This window comes from Patella vulgata, chromosome 7 (assembly GCF_932274485.2).
Source record: "Patella vulgata chromosome 7, xgPatVulg1.2, whole genome shotgun sequence".
Classification (NCBI taxonomy): domain Eukaryota; kingdom Metazoa; phylum Mollusca; class Gastropoda; family Patellidae; genus Patella; species Patella vulgata.
In genome coordinates, this window is record NC_065885.2 from 34,948,596 (window position 1) to 34,962,879 (window position 14,284).

At 32.7% G+C, this 14,284-nt stretch overlaps 1 protein-coding gene across 1 annotated transcript in view; it reads right to left on the reverse strand.

Moving 5' to 3' along the window:
- Positions 1 to 14,284, reverse strand: part of LOC126827475 (A disintegrin and metalloproteinase with thrombospondin motifs 9) — a 106,677-nt gene that overhangs the window by 57,118 nt on the left and 35,275 nt on the right. Inside the window, exons 3-4 of the mRNA XM_050556832.2 lie at positions 1,395 to 1,566; positions 553 to 755 (exon numbers count right to left, since the gene is read on the reverse strand). Of these exons, the coding sequence (XP_050412789.2) occupies positions 553 to 755; positions 1,395 to 1,566 (375 nt within the window). The remainder of the gene's footprint in view (positions 1 to 552; positions 756 to 1,394; positions 1,567 to 14,284) is intronic.

Genomic DNA, 14,284 nt, shown 5'->3' on the forward strand with positions numbered 1-14,284 from the left:
CCTCGTGGGTTTTCTCCAGTTTCCTCCCACTGCTAAAGACCCCTATGCGCAAGCGAATTATTGAAATAAAATTAAACCATATGTTAGTCCCGAATTGACCTAGTTTGTGTCAAGTCTCTCTCTCTCTCTCTCTCTCTCTCTCTCTCTCTCAATTTGAATGAAAAGTTTATATGATCTGTTTTTACATATTGAAAATGTCTTTGTTTCTCACATCTCTCAGTACTGTGGTGTATACTCAAGTCTTGGGGGCTTACTATCAATGAGGTCGCCCTGGTCATCATCAGACTTCTGCACACCTCTGCTCTAGTCAACTAGAAATGATACCTCTAGCTTTTAACGTCTTGAACATTTTGCAAAGAATGACAATTTTAAAAGCTTTGCAGATTATTCTGTTATCCAATGCAGATTATCCAATGTACCCAGAAAATTCAGAAGCTAAATACGGGATGTGTGATGAGTTTGGCCACGTGTCATAGATACTGGTCACATTTTACTGAAAAGTCACATCAGAAGACCGCACACAAAAACTGTAGAAAAACAAACAATACCTACCATGGCCATCAATGTTAACACATAATGTTGTAAATCATCTCCATGGTAATCCTTCATAGATTTATCAGCTACAACTAAAGTTTCAACAAATCTCTTTAAAGAGTCTGATCTCTTATGACGAGAATGTACTATGGAATTAATATGATCACTCACACTATGAAAATCTTGCACATATCGCTTTAATCTTTGATGTTTAAAATTTTCTGAAATAAAAGAAAACAAATACAAGAATAATGCATAGTATATCATTATTTAGTTTGCACGTAGACGTAGATACAAACACAGTCGATGTATAAGTCACTCAGTTTTGGTCAATACTGGCAGAAATATCTAAACTGATGATGATGACTTGCACGATCGGGAAATTATAAGAGACACAGAAAACAAAATGGATTCTTCCTACTCAGAGCCCTAAATAGAAGTAAGTTTAAGACTCAGGAACTGTTGGTATATTCAAAATCTATGTTATTATTCAAGGCACTAAAAGTGTGATGTGAACTATTCACTTTTTGATATATGATCAAAGTGATCAGGGGTATTCTTAACTTTAGATGGGTCATCCAGTAATTTTCTTGGTAGTCTGTTTGGTAATCTTACGCCCAATCAGATAGATGGAAATAAGATGGACACATTGAGGTTAATCACTTAATGACATAATTAATCCAGTCTATTCATATTTTTTATGAATGTTAAATATGATTCACCAATCTTGATGTCTGATTGGGCATATATCCGGTAGGATGGTTAATAATCCACATAGGACATGTCCAGTATATCTGGCTGAAACAGCATCCCTGCTTTAGCATCAATATCAATAAAATGTAAACCAAATTTTGACCCACCTTTTAAATGACAATAAGAGGTATGTGTATGATTTTGATCAGGAAATTTATAAATGATATGTTGGAGATTTAAAATATTGTCTATATTATATTTATTATCACTAGCTAAAGATGGCTTCCTTTTCATTGGTCCGATGAAAAACTTTTCTCCATCTACTTGGATCATTCCTCTCTGAAAAGACAAATTTTGTTTTATAAAAATTCTAAAAAACAATAGACCGTACATGTAAATAATTAAACCAATTAACGCATATTTAAAGAGTAATCCCTAAAATCACTTTTCCACACACATATTTGATATTTTAATAATATATGTCATAAGATACATGGATATGATTATGGGTGATCGAGTGGTCTAATGCATGCACTTTAGATCATAATGAGTGTCACTGAGTCAAGTAGCATGGTTTCGATCCCAAGCATCTACATGATAAGGAGTAGGGTTGCCTCCCACTGCTAAGACCCATACACATAAGCGAATTATTGAAATAAAATTGTACACTTAGTTTGTGTTGAGGGGACATCAAACCTCATCTCTCTCTCTACCATATATGATTCTTTGAAATTGTTCACAAGTGATTATCGTAAATAATAACCGCGTTTTATCAGAGCAAGAAACACGACCTACTGCGATATAAGTGATTAGTGGATATATTGCCATAATTGTTTATCAACAGTAGACATTTTGTGACAAATATATGGAAACAAATCACTATTATCTCTTTAGCATGATTGAGATATTTGTCCCACTACAAAGACAGCATATCTCCCCATGGGAGCTAACTCTGTGTGACCTTAGTTACCAGATAACCTTGAAGAGTTGAATTTATTTTAGGGAGTATCATGTGGTTTCTTTATCTATTTGTTGACAATTACGATAATTTGATATATACAAGGGATTGAAGATAAATAAAGATCAGGCTGCAGTAGTATTAACATTGAATACATGGCTACATCTGTACCTTTAACAGTGAAGTGATTTCCAGTATGTTTGGCAGCTCTGAAGCAATGTTATACAATTGAATGAATTGTCATTCCGTTTAACTAAATTTATTGACAAGTGTCATGCATGATGTAGTATATACTAAATTTTATTACAACATGGAGGAAAACAACAATGGTTAGCAAGCAAGATCTGTAAACACACCATTTATTGTGTGTCAAATCCTTGTGGCCTTGAATAAGACATTTCATCGCTGTATTTCATTATATGCCAACTCTTACTAAAGCAGGGAGAAAAACAAAGAAGATATGTAACTGGACAATTGTATGTTCGATCCTCACGTGTGCTGTGTGTCGAATCCTTGAGCCCTTGAATTAGAAACTTTTTCTCTTTATTCCAGTCTATCCAAAGTCAATAGGTACCGGTGTGATGCAGCAAAGAAATGACCTCTATAAAGAAGGTATGGAGGTATACAAAGCTGCCAAAATTTTGTATTTCAATCATACAGTTCAATACCAATTAGTATAAAAAGCATAGGATGAGGAACATACCCCTGTTCTTAGATTTACATTGAAACTGTATTGTACCATTGAATTAAAATCCAGTAAAAATAACAGAACCATCATATTTTCTAAACATAACCAGTACTCCATATTTGTGAAATTCAACAGTTTTTAAAACCTACATATATATTTGGGTGCATCATGTATGGTAACATAGCATGGAGTTTTAGAAAGATAAATACAACTGATCTTAGATAGAGAGAGGGTTTCTATTACAACCACCTTCAGTGAAGATATAGGTCTGTTACAGTCATTATTTCTGATTCTACGTTGAGCTGTTTGCAGATTAATTCTACTCTTAGACAACCCTTACAAGCAATGCTATTAATACAACATACATTCTATTTCTTGCTGGTTGTCATTTAATACAATAGTATACAATACATATACAGCTACATACACTTCCCAAATAAATGGTGAAGTGGTATCAGGTGTTCTTGAAAGAGCAAGCATATTGTACCTCTTGTACAAACCCTGTCAACTAAAATATTGTAATAGTACAAGTGATATTCTTAAAATGCATGTGTCTAAAAGAATACAATTTCTGTTTTATATTAGGCCATGCTATTTTAAACAAAATAGTCATAAATTCTGCACTTTAAATTTACAATTGCAAAATACCAGTAGTTTAAATAAAACATTAGTTCCAGATACAAAAATGATGAATCAGCTATTTCTGATCTTGGCAAGATTTCATTTAAAAATATTATAAACTTTTAGCAATTGAAAGAAAAACTACTAAAGTTCTAAAAGAATATTATTGGTTGATTTAAATTGATACTATTAATTCTGGTGCTACCTGGTCCAATTTTCACATCTTCAATCAGTAAAACTTAAAGAAGCATAATTATTTTCATCAAAAAAGTATTAAAAATACTAGCACTGGCCTGCGGCGAGGAAAACATTTTATATAAGAATCTTAAAAGGTCTACAACTCATAAATGGATTGGCAAATTTGTCTCTAATATAAACTAATTTGAAAAACCCCAGCCCCTCCCAAAAGGGTGAGTATTTCCAAAGCACTAATAATAAGGTGTATAGCAGTCTTGAGTTGAAAGAGATATTCAGAGTACATAAACTTACGATGTGAAAGAACATCTTGTAATTTGCGGTTAATGTATATGATATTCATTCTGCTAATGTTTAGACCAAGCAGCTACTTATAAAGATCACTTCAGCTTGTACTTAAAACTAGCATAAGAATACAGACATAACATTGACTCGTATATTAAAACCACCTGTAATTTGAATACCACTTGTCACAAGTTACACAAGTCTACAGACTTCACGTTAACTTCCTTAGATTTCAATATTTCCGCTATGCTCAATTGATTTGAACTTATAACTATTACCTTCTCTTTTAGATTGCTCTTATCATAATGCAGGACTGCATCAAAGTTCCTATGGTTAATTGAAAAGTCAATTTTTCTTAATTTTTATGATAAAATACCCCAAAATCACATAAACAAGTTCCACTCATCTAGAGCAACCCTGTGGTTTCCAGCCAACTTCATAAAGTTACGGTCATGAAAAGCTGATTCAAGTAATGAAACTGTAACAAGAGAAGGAGAATAAAATGTGCAGCATAACAGGAAAAAATGTTATACATATATAGGGAAGTGTTGACTGGCATCAGAATCATGCGAGTGTCTAAAATTTAACACAATAAATGACAATATTTTGGTTGTGAGTAGCCCACTACTGGTCGGTGGTTGATATTTGACATTGACATATTGTGTGGACAGGTCACAAAGACAAACTGACCCTTGTGTATTCCCGGAATTTTTCATTACATGTTACGTTTCTTAGATCTTTTAGTCTTTTCTAAGATAAATACAAACATGTACTATTATGTCCTTTCTTGTTAATAAAACCGGTGTAAGTTTTGTGTACCAGCAATAGTTCATGTCATTTAAATATGAGTTCAAAGTCTATCATTTTGTGAACTTGTTTACTGCTGGAAATCAGATTATTTTTTTTTTTTTCATCTTTATGAAGGACATACTCTTTGTTCATGTGGCTGAGAAAGTTCTTCAGGATCTCCCAAACTTGTTTCCCTTAGTCCGTGGTGCAGGGTCTGGCAAGGAACAGTGTCATACCATTTGCATTGGATGAAAGCCAGATGTCCCATGTATACATTGGTATACACTCAGAAGAATACTGAGTAGTTGGAAATTAACAAATAGTAGGTGAAAATCCTGCTGTCTGGGCAAACTTTCCTTCGTAACACACTGCATGGTGTATGCCCTTACTCCTTAGCTTTTTTAAAGCAGAAAAGTTAAACCTAATTTCATATCATATTCATTGTTTCGGTAAATCAGTCAATGTTCTAAACATTAGCTACACATGCTGGCAAATATTCTGACGAAAATCTTTGACAACTGACTGTTAATTGATGTAACAGATCACAAACACTAGAACTTTTCCAAAGAAAAGTACAATTTTAATTCAAATACATTGGATCAGAGAATGTCTATAATTGGGGTGTGAACAAATAACAACTCAAATCTCATGTTTATTTAACACATAAACGCTTCCATTAGTCGAAAAAGTCCCAATTTCACCCTAAAGCTTATACAACTTGTGCTTGGTTATTTGGGGTTTGACATGCCAAACTAATGTCTTTGGGGCACTGTGTTCTTTAGATGTAGAACTAAAAAATGTGAAATTACGTAAACATGATATCGAGTACCCAGTATTTGGAATTTTTAATAAAGTCTCCAGACATTTGGTTACCGTACTGAAATATGCCAAACCAATATCAACACTTAATTTCAAAGGTAATCCGTTTCACAGAAAAGTGGATTTAGTTAGACTATGGCAAGTACCTGCCATCTAAATAAGTTTTGGGTTTTCATTCACATTCCCTAAGGAATAATAGATCATAAATAAACCAAGACAATTGCTGTCAGAATTATTTTCAACAACCAATTCCACCTGCAAATATCAGATTGCTTTTGTTAATTCCTGCCTTTGAGCAAGCTGACTTAATTGTCTGGAGTTTTGCACTGCAACAAAGTAAGTGTAACTTATTGGCTAACAATATGCCTTACATTTACTGGCGCCAGACTCAATTTAGTTTACTTGCCGGGATTGTTACAAAATCAGTTACATGATATGAAGATATTGGTTGCAAGCTATAGCATTCGGTTGCGAACCACTTGCTGGTAAGAATTGATACATATTGAAAATTCAAGAGGCACTAGTCCTTTGGAGAGGGAGAGTGAGAGAGTGAGATGGGATTTAACATTCACAAAACACAAACTATGTCATTTCAGGCTAACATATGGTTCAATTTTATTTCAATAATTGATTTCTGTAAGGGGTCTTTAGCAGTGAAGGGAAACTGAAGGACCTGGAGAAAACCCACGGGTTGGACAGTCGACCCTGCTCTTTGTCACATAGAAGGTGGTAATCTAAACCACACAACTTGACTCATGGCAGACCTTATGATGTAATGCACACGCATTAGACCCCCCTCCCTCTCTCTACAAATTAGTTTGTGTGCAAAATAAGACACAAACTCAAAGCAAAATGCTAATAAGATTTACAGACACTCAAATTATTGTGGTCCCAAAATAAATGTAATCAAGTCTACTGGTACATCTGTACATATACAAGGAAAGAACAACATGGATTTTAATAAAATTTTTAAACAGAACACTAGGATTTAAGGAAATAAATAAGATAAAAGCACTTGAAACATTCCTTGCATTACAATTGATATTTTTGTTGAAATATTATGGTCTACTTCACCAAAAGACTCTACTTGTCTAGTCATAACAAATGAAGGGTTCTAATTTTACCAAAAGAAGTGCTGAAAACATCAAGATAGCAGCAAGAATTCCTGTAATTGTTTAAAGGCCAAAACAAAATTTGAACACAAAGATGGAGCTATGACAAAAGAGCAGTGTACAACACTTAAATCAAGGAGAACCACTATCTTTTACAAGCTTTAGATGAAAAACATTACTAATAAATGAAAGATGAATGCAGAAATTTCCCTAACAGAGGCAGTGACGTCTCGATTTAATCAAATAAGATTACTGTCATAAACTGAGAACTCATTAACTTTATCATGACATCAGTTTTATTTGCCACAGTTTTCCTTCTATCAAAGCTTGAAAATTTAGTTTAGTGTTCATATGTTCAAGATACAGAATATATTAGATAATAATTTCAATAGTTCTAATTATATGTATGTTTAGGAGAGTTTTTGTGTGTATTTAAATTGACTTACTTGACATATTTTCTTTTAAGAAGGCATTCAAACAACATGATCTTAATGAATAATTATATTGTCTGTATTGGTACAAAGGGTCAAGTATTAAACATGATACATTAACATCCCATTTAAATAACAAGGGTTATGAGGTGTTCTAGGAAGAGCAAGATGCACATAAAATAAGCAACCCAGCATCATATTCTCTAGTTGAGACAACTGTCCGTCAGATATCTAATTATTTTATACTGAGCTTTTTTTTTCAACTATCATTTACAATCAGACACTAAAACTTAATGCCACAATACGTGTTTGTCTATTAATAAAGGAAGGTTGTTGCCAGAAAGAAGCTATGCAAATTCAGATTATCTATGGACTATCTAAATAAAATGTAATATAATATCATTGGGTTATCAGTTCTGCACAGTTTCTGCCAAAAGCAACATCCATCTCTTCACATCATTAACTTTCACAGATTTATATTAAACTATGTCATTTGTACAAAAAAAAAATATAGTGCAAAATATTGTTCTAATTTATCTCCAGCTGGAAAATGTAGAATCTTTTTTGCATACACTAAGAGGCTCATTTTAATCATATTTATCAATATTATACAAACAAGTCAAAAAATGAAGACAGGCATACACCATGAACTGTGTTGAGAGAAAAATTTTGCCTAAACAGCAGCATTTCTATAGTTCATTTCCCAGCTTGTATGCCACAAGGAGTAGGGTCAGCCTGTCCAACCTTGCGTCCCTTCTCTAGGTTTTCCAGTTTCCTCTATGCCAAGCGAATTACAGAAATAAAATTGAAGCAAACATTAGTCCATGAAATGACCTAATTTGTTTTAAGTGGACATTAAACCCTATTTTCCTCTCTTATACATGCACAATATGGTGGGCATTGTCTAATCCACTCAATATCTAAGCCACTCAATTATGGTAATGTTCTAGAGCTTTGATTATGGGCTTGAAATGTGAATAAATGTCTAAATATTAATATATATAACATTTTAAGCCAGAAACACAACGACAATAGGCAAGTTCAGTTCTCACATAATGCCTCTTTAATAATAAGGAATTGTTCTAACTCACAGATAAAACTAAAACTAATAGTCAGCTATTTGAGTTTGGTATTTTTTATAGATAAATTGTATTCACGATTAAAGTGTTGGATGATCTGATAGTTATTTCACATGTTGGGCTGGTGTAAATGTTATTACCTACAGGAATGTTGATTGTCGGTCTATTTTAGTTTCAGCACAGCTCTTGAACACCTTTCATATTTTTACTTGCTTTCACATTCTAGCGATGAATAACGATCAATTAACCACTGTAATGTTAATTTTTTTAACACCCATTAATAGTTGTAAAAAGGAGATTTAAGTTAACGATAGTTGTTAGTTTAATGACCCATCAATTTAAATCTCATTCAAATTATTTTCTTCTCCTAATGTGTAATCAACTAATCATCTTATGAGTGTTTCATAGTTACCGATATATTCCTTTGACAGTCATGAGACTTATTACAAAACTACTGATTGGAAAATACATTCAAACTACTGAGAAAAATATATTTGTTGCCAAAAACATTATATCTTGACAGCTACGAATACTTTAACCCAAATAACAAAATTCTCGGTTTTGTAAACTTTGATATTGAGAACAATCTCTCTGGACTCTTTCTTCTTTGTGGACGCTGCAATCAGTGTGGTTGGCTTCGCAACGCCAACAACACAATCATTTCAGCATTTTAAATAAACGAACAAGTGTCCAGGGATTTTGAACTTGAATTTGAGAAGGATAATGTTAAGAAATTGTAGTAAAGTACAGGGTATATTAAAACACATTGTTTACTATTTGAAAGTATGTCTGCGTCATGAAATATGTCAAATGGTCGATTTTGTCTGTTCCTTCTCCTCAGCTACTGGAAACAATATCATCACCTGCTTTAAATATTGTGGAAGGTCCACTTATCTCAAACAATCATTTCTTTATCAAACTTTCTTCAATTTGTTGTTTTGAACTGAATATCTTTTTGCCATTTTCTATACAAAAACAATTACGGACCGTCTGTTCAATGATATCCATTATAATTCTATAAATAATGGCTACACATGTACTTGCTGAGCACACATTTAGCATATCCAGTACTGGTGTTTAATATCAAAATATATTTTTACAAATGGTGGGGGTTGGAACTCGATAAACAGATTTTTAAAAGCTTTTTTTTTTTTTTACACAGGATCTATTTCCAATAAACACAGCTGAAGAATGCATTAGAACTGGAAGAATTATCTTCATCCATGTTTCAGTACTACTCCATATCAGAATGTGATTGGGTACCTGAGTGGTTCAATGCATTGTCTGTAGATCACAAGACCTTGTGTCTAAGCAAGTCATGGATTCAATCCCAGGTTTGTCAGTGATGAGGAATAATGCTGTCTGCATAACTTTATATATTTTCTCTGAGGTGAATTGTTGGAATATAAAAATATACCATGCTCATCATTTCTCTCTACAGCAGAAACTTTTTACCTTTTTTATCAGACAAATATGGTAATAGTTGTATGATAATATTGATCTAGTCATTCAGATGGCACAAAAACTGAGGTCTCAATATGCAAATATCATCTCTGGGAAGAAAAGTAAACCAAATGTTAAACTTCAACCCATGCCTCTCTTATTTCTCCTGTAGACTACACAAAAATTTCTCTAAAATGGAAGCATTGAAAGTGTCTATCAATAAAATGTATTTAACAAATAATATTCTGAAAGTGTTGAAAGAGAATTGGAGTCGGAACTTGCTGTCTAATGTTTAGATTAGGATGTAATAGATATCTGATTTACATATGGAAACAAAACATAAACAGCATATGGACAATAAAAAAAACCACAATAACATTGTCAACATTATGTTTGGGGTAGAGCATTTTGTGACATGAGAGTAACACCTTTTGACCAGAAATTGTGTTTGCTTTAGAATGTAATTCAAGCCTGATATATTTTTATTTTCATTAGAGGTATTGTATGTTATGATATAACAGACACTTTCAGACTCTCAACAGTATTAAAGTATGACTTTTGATATCTCAATATTTTGCCAGATAATTGAGAACTATGCCAGTCCATTTAAAAATCATTCATGGTAAATTGGACACATATTTCAAAATATATCAAATCAAAGAAAAACTAGGTTAAGACAACATTGGGATATATGAACCATTGTGGATCTGGATAAAGAATGTAGTTTTTCCTCTATAATAATACTGGTTTAAAATGGGACAAGAAGTCACAATATTCCTGTAATCTGGGTTATGTACACATATAATTGTAGACCTATTTGTTCCAATTTTTTGGGCTTCATCTTTTCTCTCTGGTTCCTGATATTATGAATATATCTAAGCCTTCAAAAAGAAGCAAGCAGAAGAGTAAGACTTTGATTTAGGAGAAGCTAAATCGTACTGTAACATCCTCTCAAGAAAAGGAATAGGCTTTAAAGGGACATGGCACCAAACCAATTATGATGGGTTTTTCCCTTTTATATTTACACCATTGGCATTAGAGGGCTACAACATTGTAATGATCAGGAAACATTTTCATTCATCTGACAAAAACAACAATGGAGAAATTAACAATTAACACTTTAAAATCTTTGTCATATTTCTAAATGAAAATGAATCTATTTATGTCATTTCAAAATTCACCAGAAAATGAGTTTAACCTGATTCTAGTAAAAAAAAAAAAAAAAAAAATCCTGAAGAAAATGGCATAATGTTATATCCCTTAATCTTTCATCAATGCAATATTTTGGTCATTTTAAAACTACAGCTTCGTCTACAATGCAAGGGTAAGAATGTTGATTGGTTAGCAAAATTTCATATCTACTCTTCCACAAATTTAAAGTGTCTAAGGATCATTTACATTTCAGGTCTTTAATGCAAAAACTGAGAACCCCCTAGAATTACAAGCATTTTACTGTTCATAACCGTTGAGTTCGTTTTGTATCTTGGTTGTTAAGATTATTATCTAATTATATGGCTAAGCCCATATTCTCTTAAATATGTCTTCTGGCAAGATAAATCCTAAAGATTTCATGCAATAAAGTTTTTCACAGGTTTCCTAAATGCCAAATAGCATCATTACCCAAAGAAAAACTGGAAATCAATGTTTACTAATGATTAGAATCAGGAACAATGACTTCTGTTTACTTCATAAAACATGCAACAAAGAAAAGAAAGAATATCTGGAGTAAATCTAATAACTGCTTCTTTGTGGCAATTTATTCCAAGCAAACACTCGTTCGAGGTTTTTCTTTTGCATTAGAGGTGTTTGTTTTGAAGAAAACAAAGCAATAATTTGATGAGCTTGTAGAAATAACAGTTAATTTATAGGGGTATTAACTGCTCTGTTTGTTTGGCTCATTGCAAATGGAATGGTAATGTTAGCAACTATTTGCTGACTATGTTCATCTAATGACGTACACAGCCGTACTTAAATACCCTTGTGTTTATAATGATATACACCTGATGACGTAAGATGGTTTGAACAAGATGTTGATCATTCATTTCATTACTAGCAAATATTTTATATCTATATTTCTGTCTGCTCTCATTACTATATCATCATAAAGTGGTTTAAGATGCCTTCCTAGATATATATCAGTCAAACAAATGAATGAATTCCTTATGGATCACTCTTAAAAACCAAACCGACTCCAGTGATTGCACTTATTTTGAGACCGACGGATAATCCCCTACATTTACGCATATGGCTTATCGTATCATTACCGCATGAACCATTCTGACATCTATTTTAGATATACAGGTGCCGATCAATTTAGAGAATTATATCGTAATCAACATTTAATAACTGGTAATCTCAACTTTATTAATTAATCATACAGCAAATAATTAAGTTCACAATAAATGGTGTGGATTTTTGACTGCATAGGAAGCGTGACCCAATTATTCCTTCAAAAAACATCACGTTCATGTTTGATTCCCTAGGTAAAATAGTACAAGACATTTCCCGACTAACAATGACATGTATCTACATCAATTATCATGACATTCGGGGCATATTAATGTGTAATAGTTTTATATCCACCACTATCAGTAATTCTATCTGTCTCGGCCGATATAGTTTGCTATCAATATCTGATATCGGTAACACCAATACTAGCCATATTGAACCATCACTAATTTTATATGTGATTATACTTGGGCATGGCGATCATTCATAGTTCATCAATATATCACTAAGTTGACTACCAAGCACCAGTTTAAGGTCAGTTGTATAGTATTGTAGAGTATTGAAATTACAAATTTGCAAAAATATCTGTGCATATGTATACTGATTCTCTTCTCAATTTCTCAGCACCTGAACTCACAGGAATTCAAATCTTTTAGGGGGGTCCTCTCTCTTGTAACACAAGATCATGTAACCACAAAAGATTAACATGTTGTTCAGCAGGCTTTTTACTACCCAAATAAATAAATAAATTTAAATTTAGATGTTTGTAAAACCAGGTGGTTTTCATTTAAACATCTTCACACAGGACTCGAGACACAGCTACATTTAAAGAAACAGTCACATGAAAAGAAGTACAATTCAAGAAAAATATAATTTATGTGATGGTATTCTGGTGCACATTCATTTAAAAAGAAAATTTATTCGACATGTGCAGACTTCACCTGCTTGGATAATATAGAGTACAAAGATAGAGTGTTTAATTGAAGATAGTTATGATCCCGTATAAAAGATGTGTTCTAAGGAAAATATGAAGCACTTAATTTGCTAATGATTAATGATCAATGATGAAAAGAGAATTTCTTTTTACACAAAGCGGTAGTTCACCTTTTCAGGTAGCCATAGTTTTGGAAGTTTTCTTGATGTTGGGGTTTAACATCTGGTTATGTTACTTACTAAATACTATAATTGATATCATATCTATGACTTGTAGGTAAACTATGACTAAGGTTGACCTTAAGGTCTTTATTTGATAATCAAGAAACATGTATTATGTAAAGGAGGATCTGTATTTATATTTGTATACAAGACATACACGATGGGCTACACGTAGATAAAGTTGTATATCTAAATAAAAACTTGTAATAAACTTGTGTAATTAAAGGAACAGCTACATAAATATTTCTGTCTGAAGGCATGGGAGGTACACAAAGAATACAGAAAAAACTCATGAACAGAGGTGATGTTATTCTGAATCACATTCATGCACACATGGAAATAAGGCACCTGTCTTGCCAGGCACAAATACAGTCATTATCAGACACAATCCTTCTGGTACCTGTCATTTTGTCCTACAGTTTTGTGATTTAATTTATATCCAAGACAAAGTTAAAATTGTCAGGTACAATATTAGTGCTTAAGATTTTGTCAGGAACAACTGAAATCATTATTTTCAGGTCTGCATACATGTCAGCAGGTGACTGACCATGGATATGCAGTATGATGTTTCGGACTACAAACAAGAACCAATTAAGCTGGTGACAGACATTGGATCTTCAGTACGACACTTCAGACCACTAACCCCTCCTCTTTCTCTGCCCTTCCTCAAAATCCCTTCTGCTGTAATAATATAAATATTCATAATATTTTACTGAAGGAAATAGAAGAATAGACGATTCAAGAGAAATTCTACATTCCAATCTCTGGAATATAGGTAGCTGTTTATATACCCCTTTTATTAACAAGCTTGTGTAGTACAGTTATTTTAATAACTACATTATTCATAAGATAATTATATACTTCATTAGTTCAAATATAGGGTAATGTAATCAAAACAAACTTGTTAATTACAATCTAGGGCAAAAATATAATTATCACAACAAAGCTTGAAAAGTAGCAAAAGACATAAATATATCACCACGAATGCATCTATTGATTAAATAGAGGCATTTAATTACAGTTGTAAATAGAATTAGGCCAAAGTGACCGCTTGACCTGAATATTAGCTGGCCACCTTATTCTGGTCAGCCTCTAAACATAAAGCTAGAAAAACAAGCGGTCAAGATAAAGAGTAGATAAGAGGAGGCTGGAGTTAATGTTTATATAGGTAATAAAATGTCATTGTATATACCTATCTCTCTCGTCTATAGTATATATCTACTACAGGTATATACATATACTATAGTATCTAT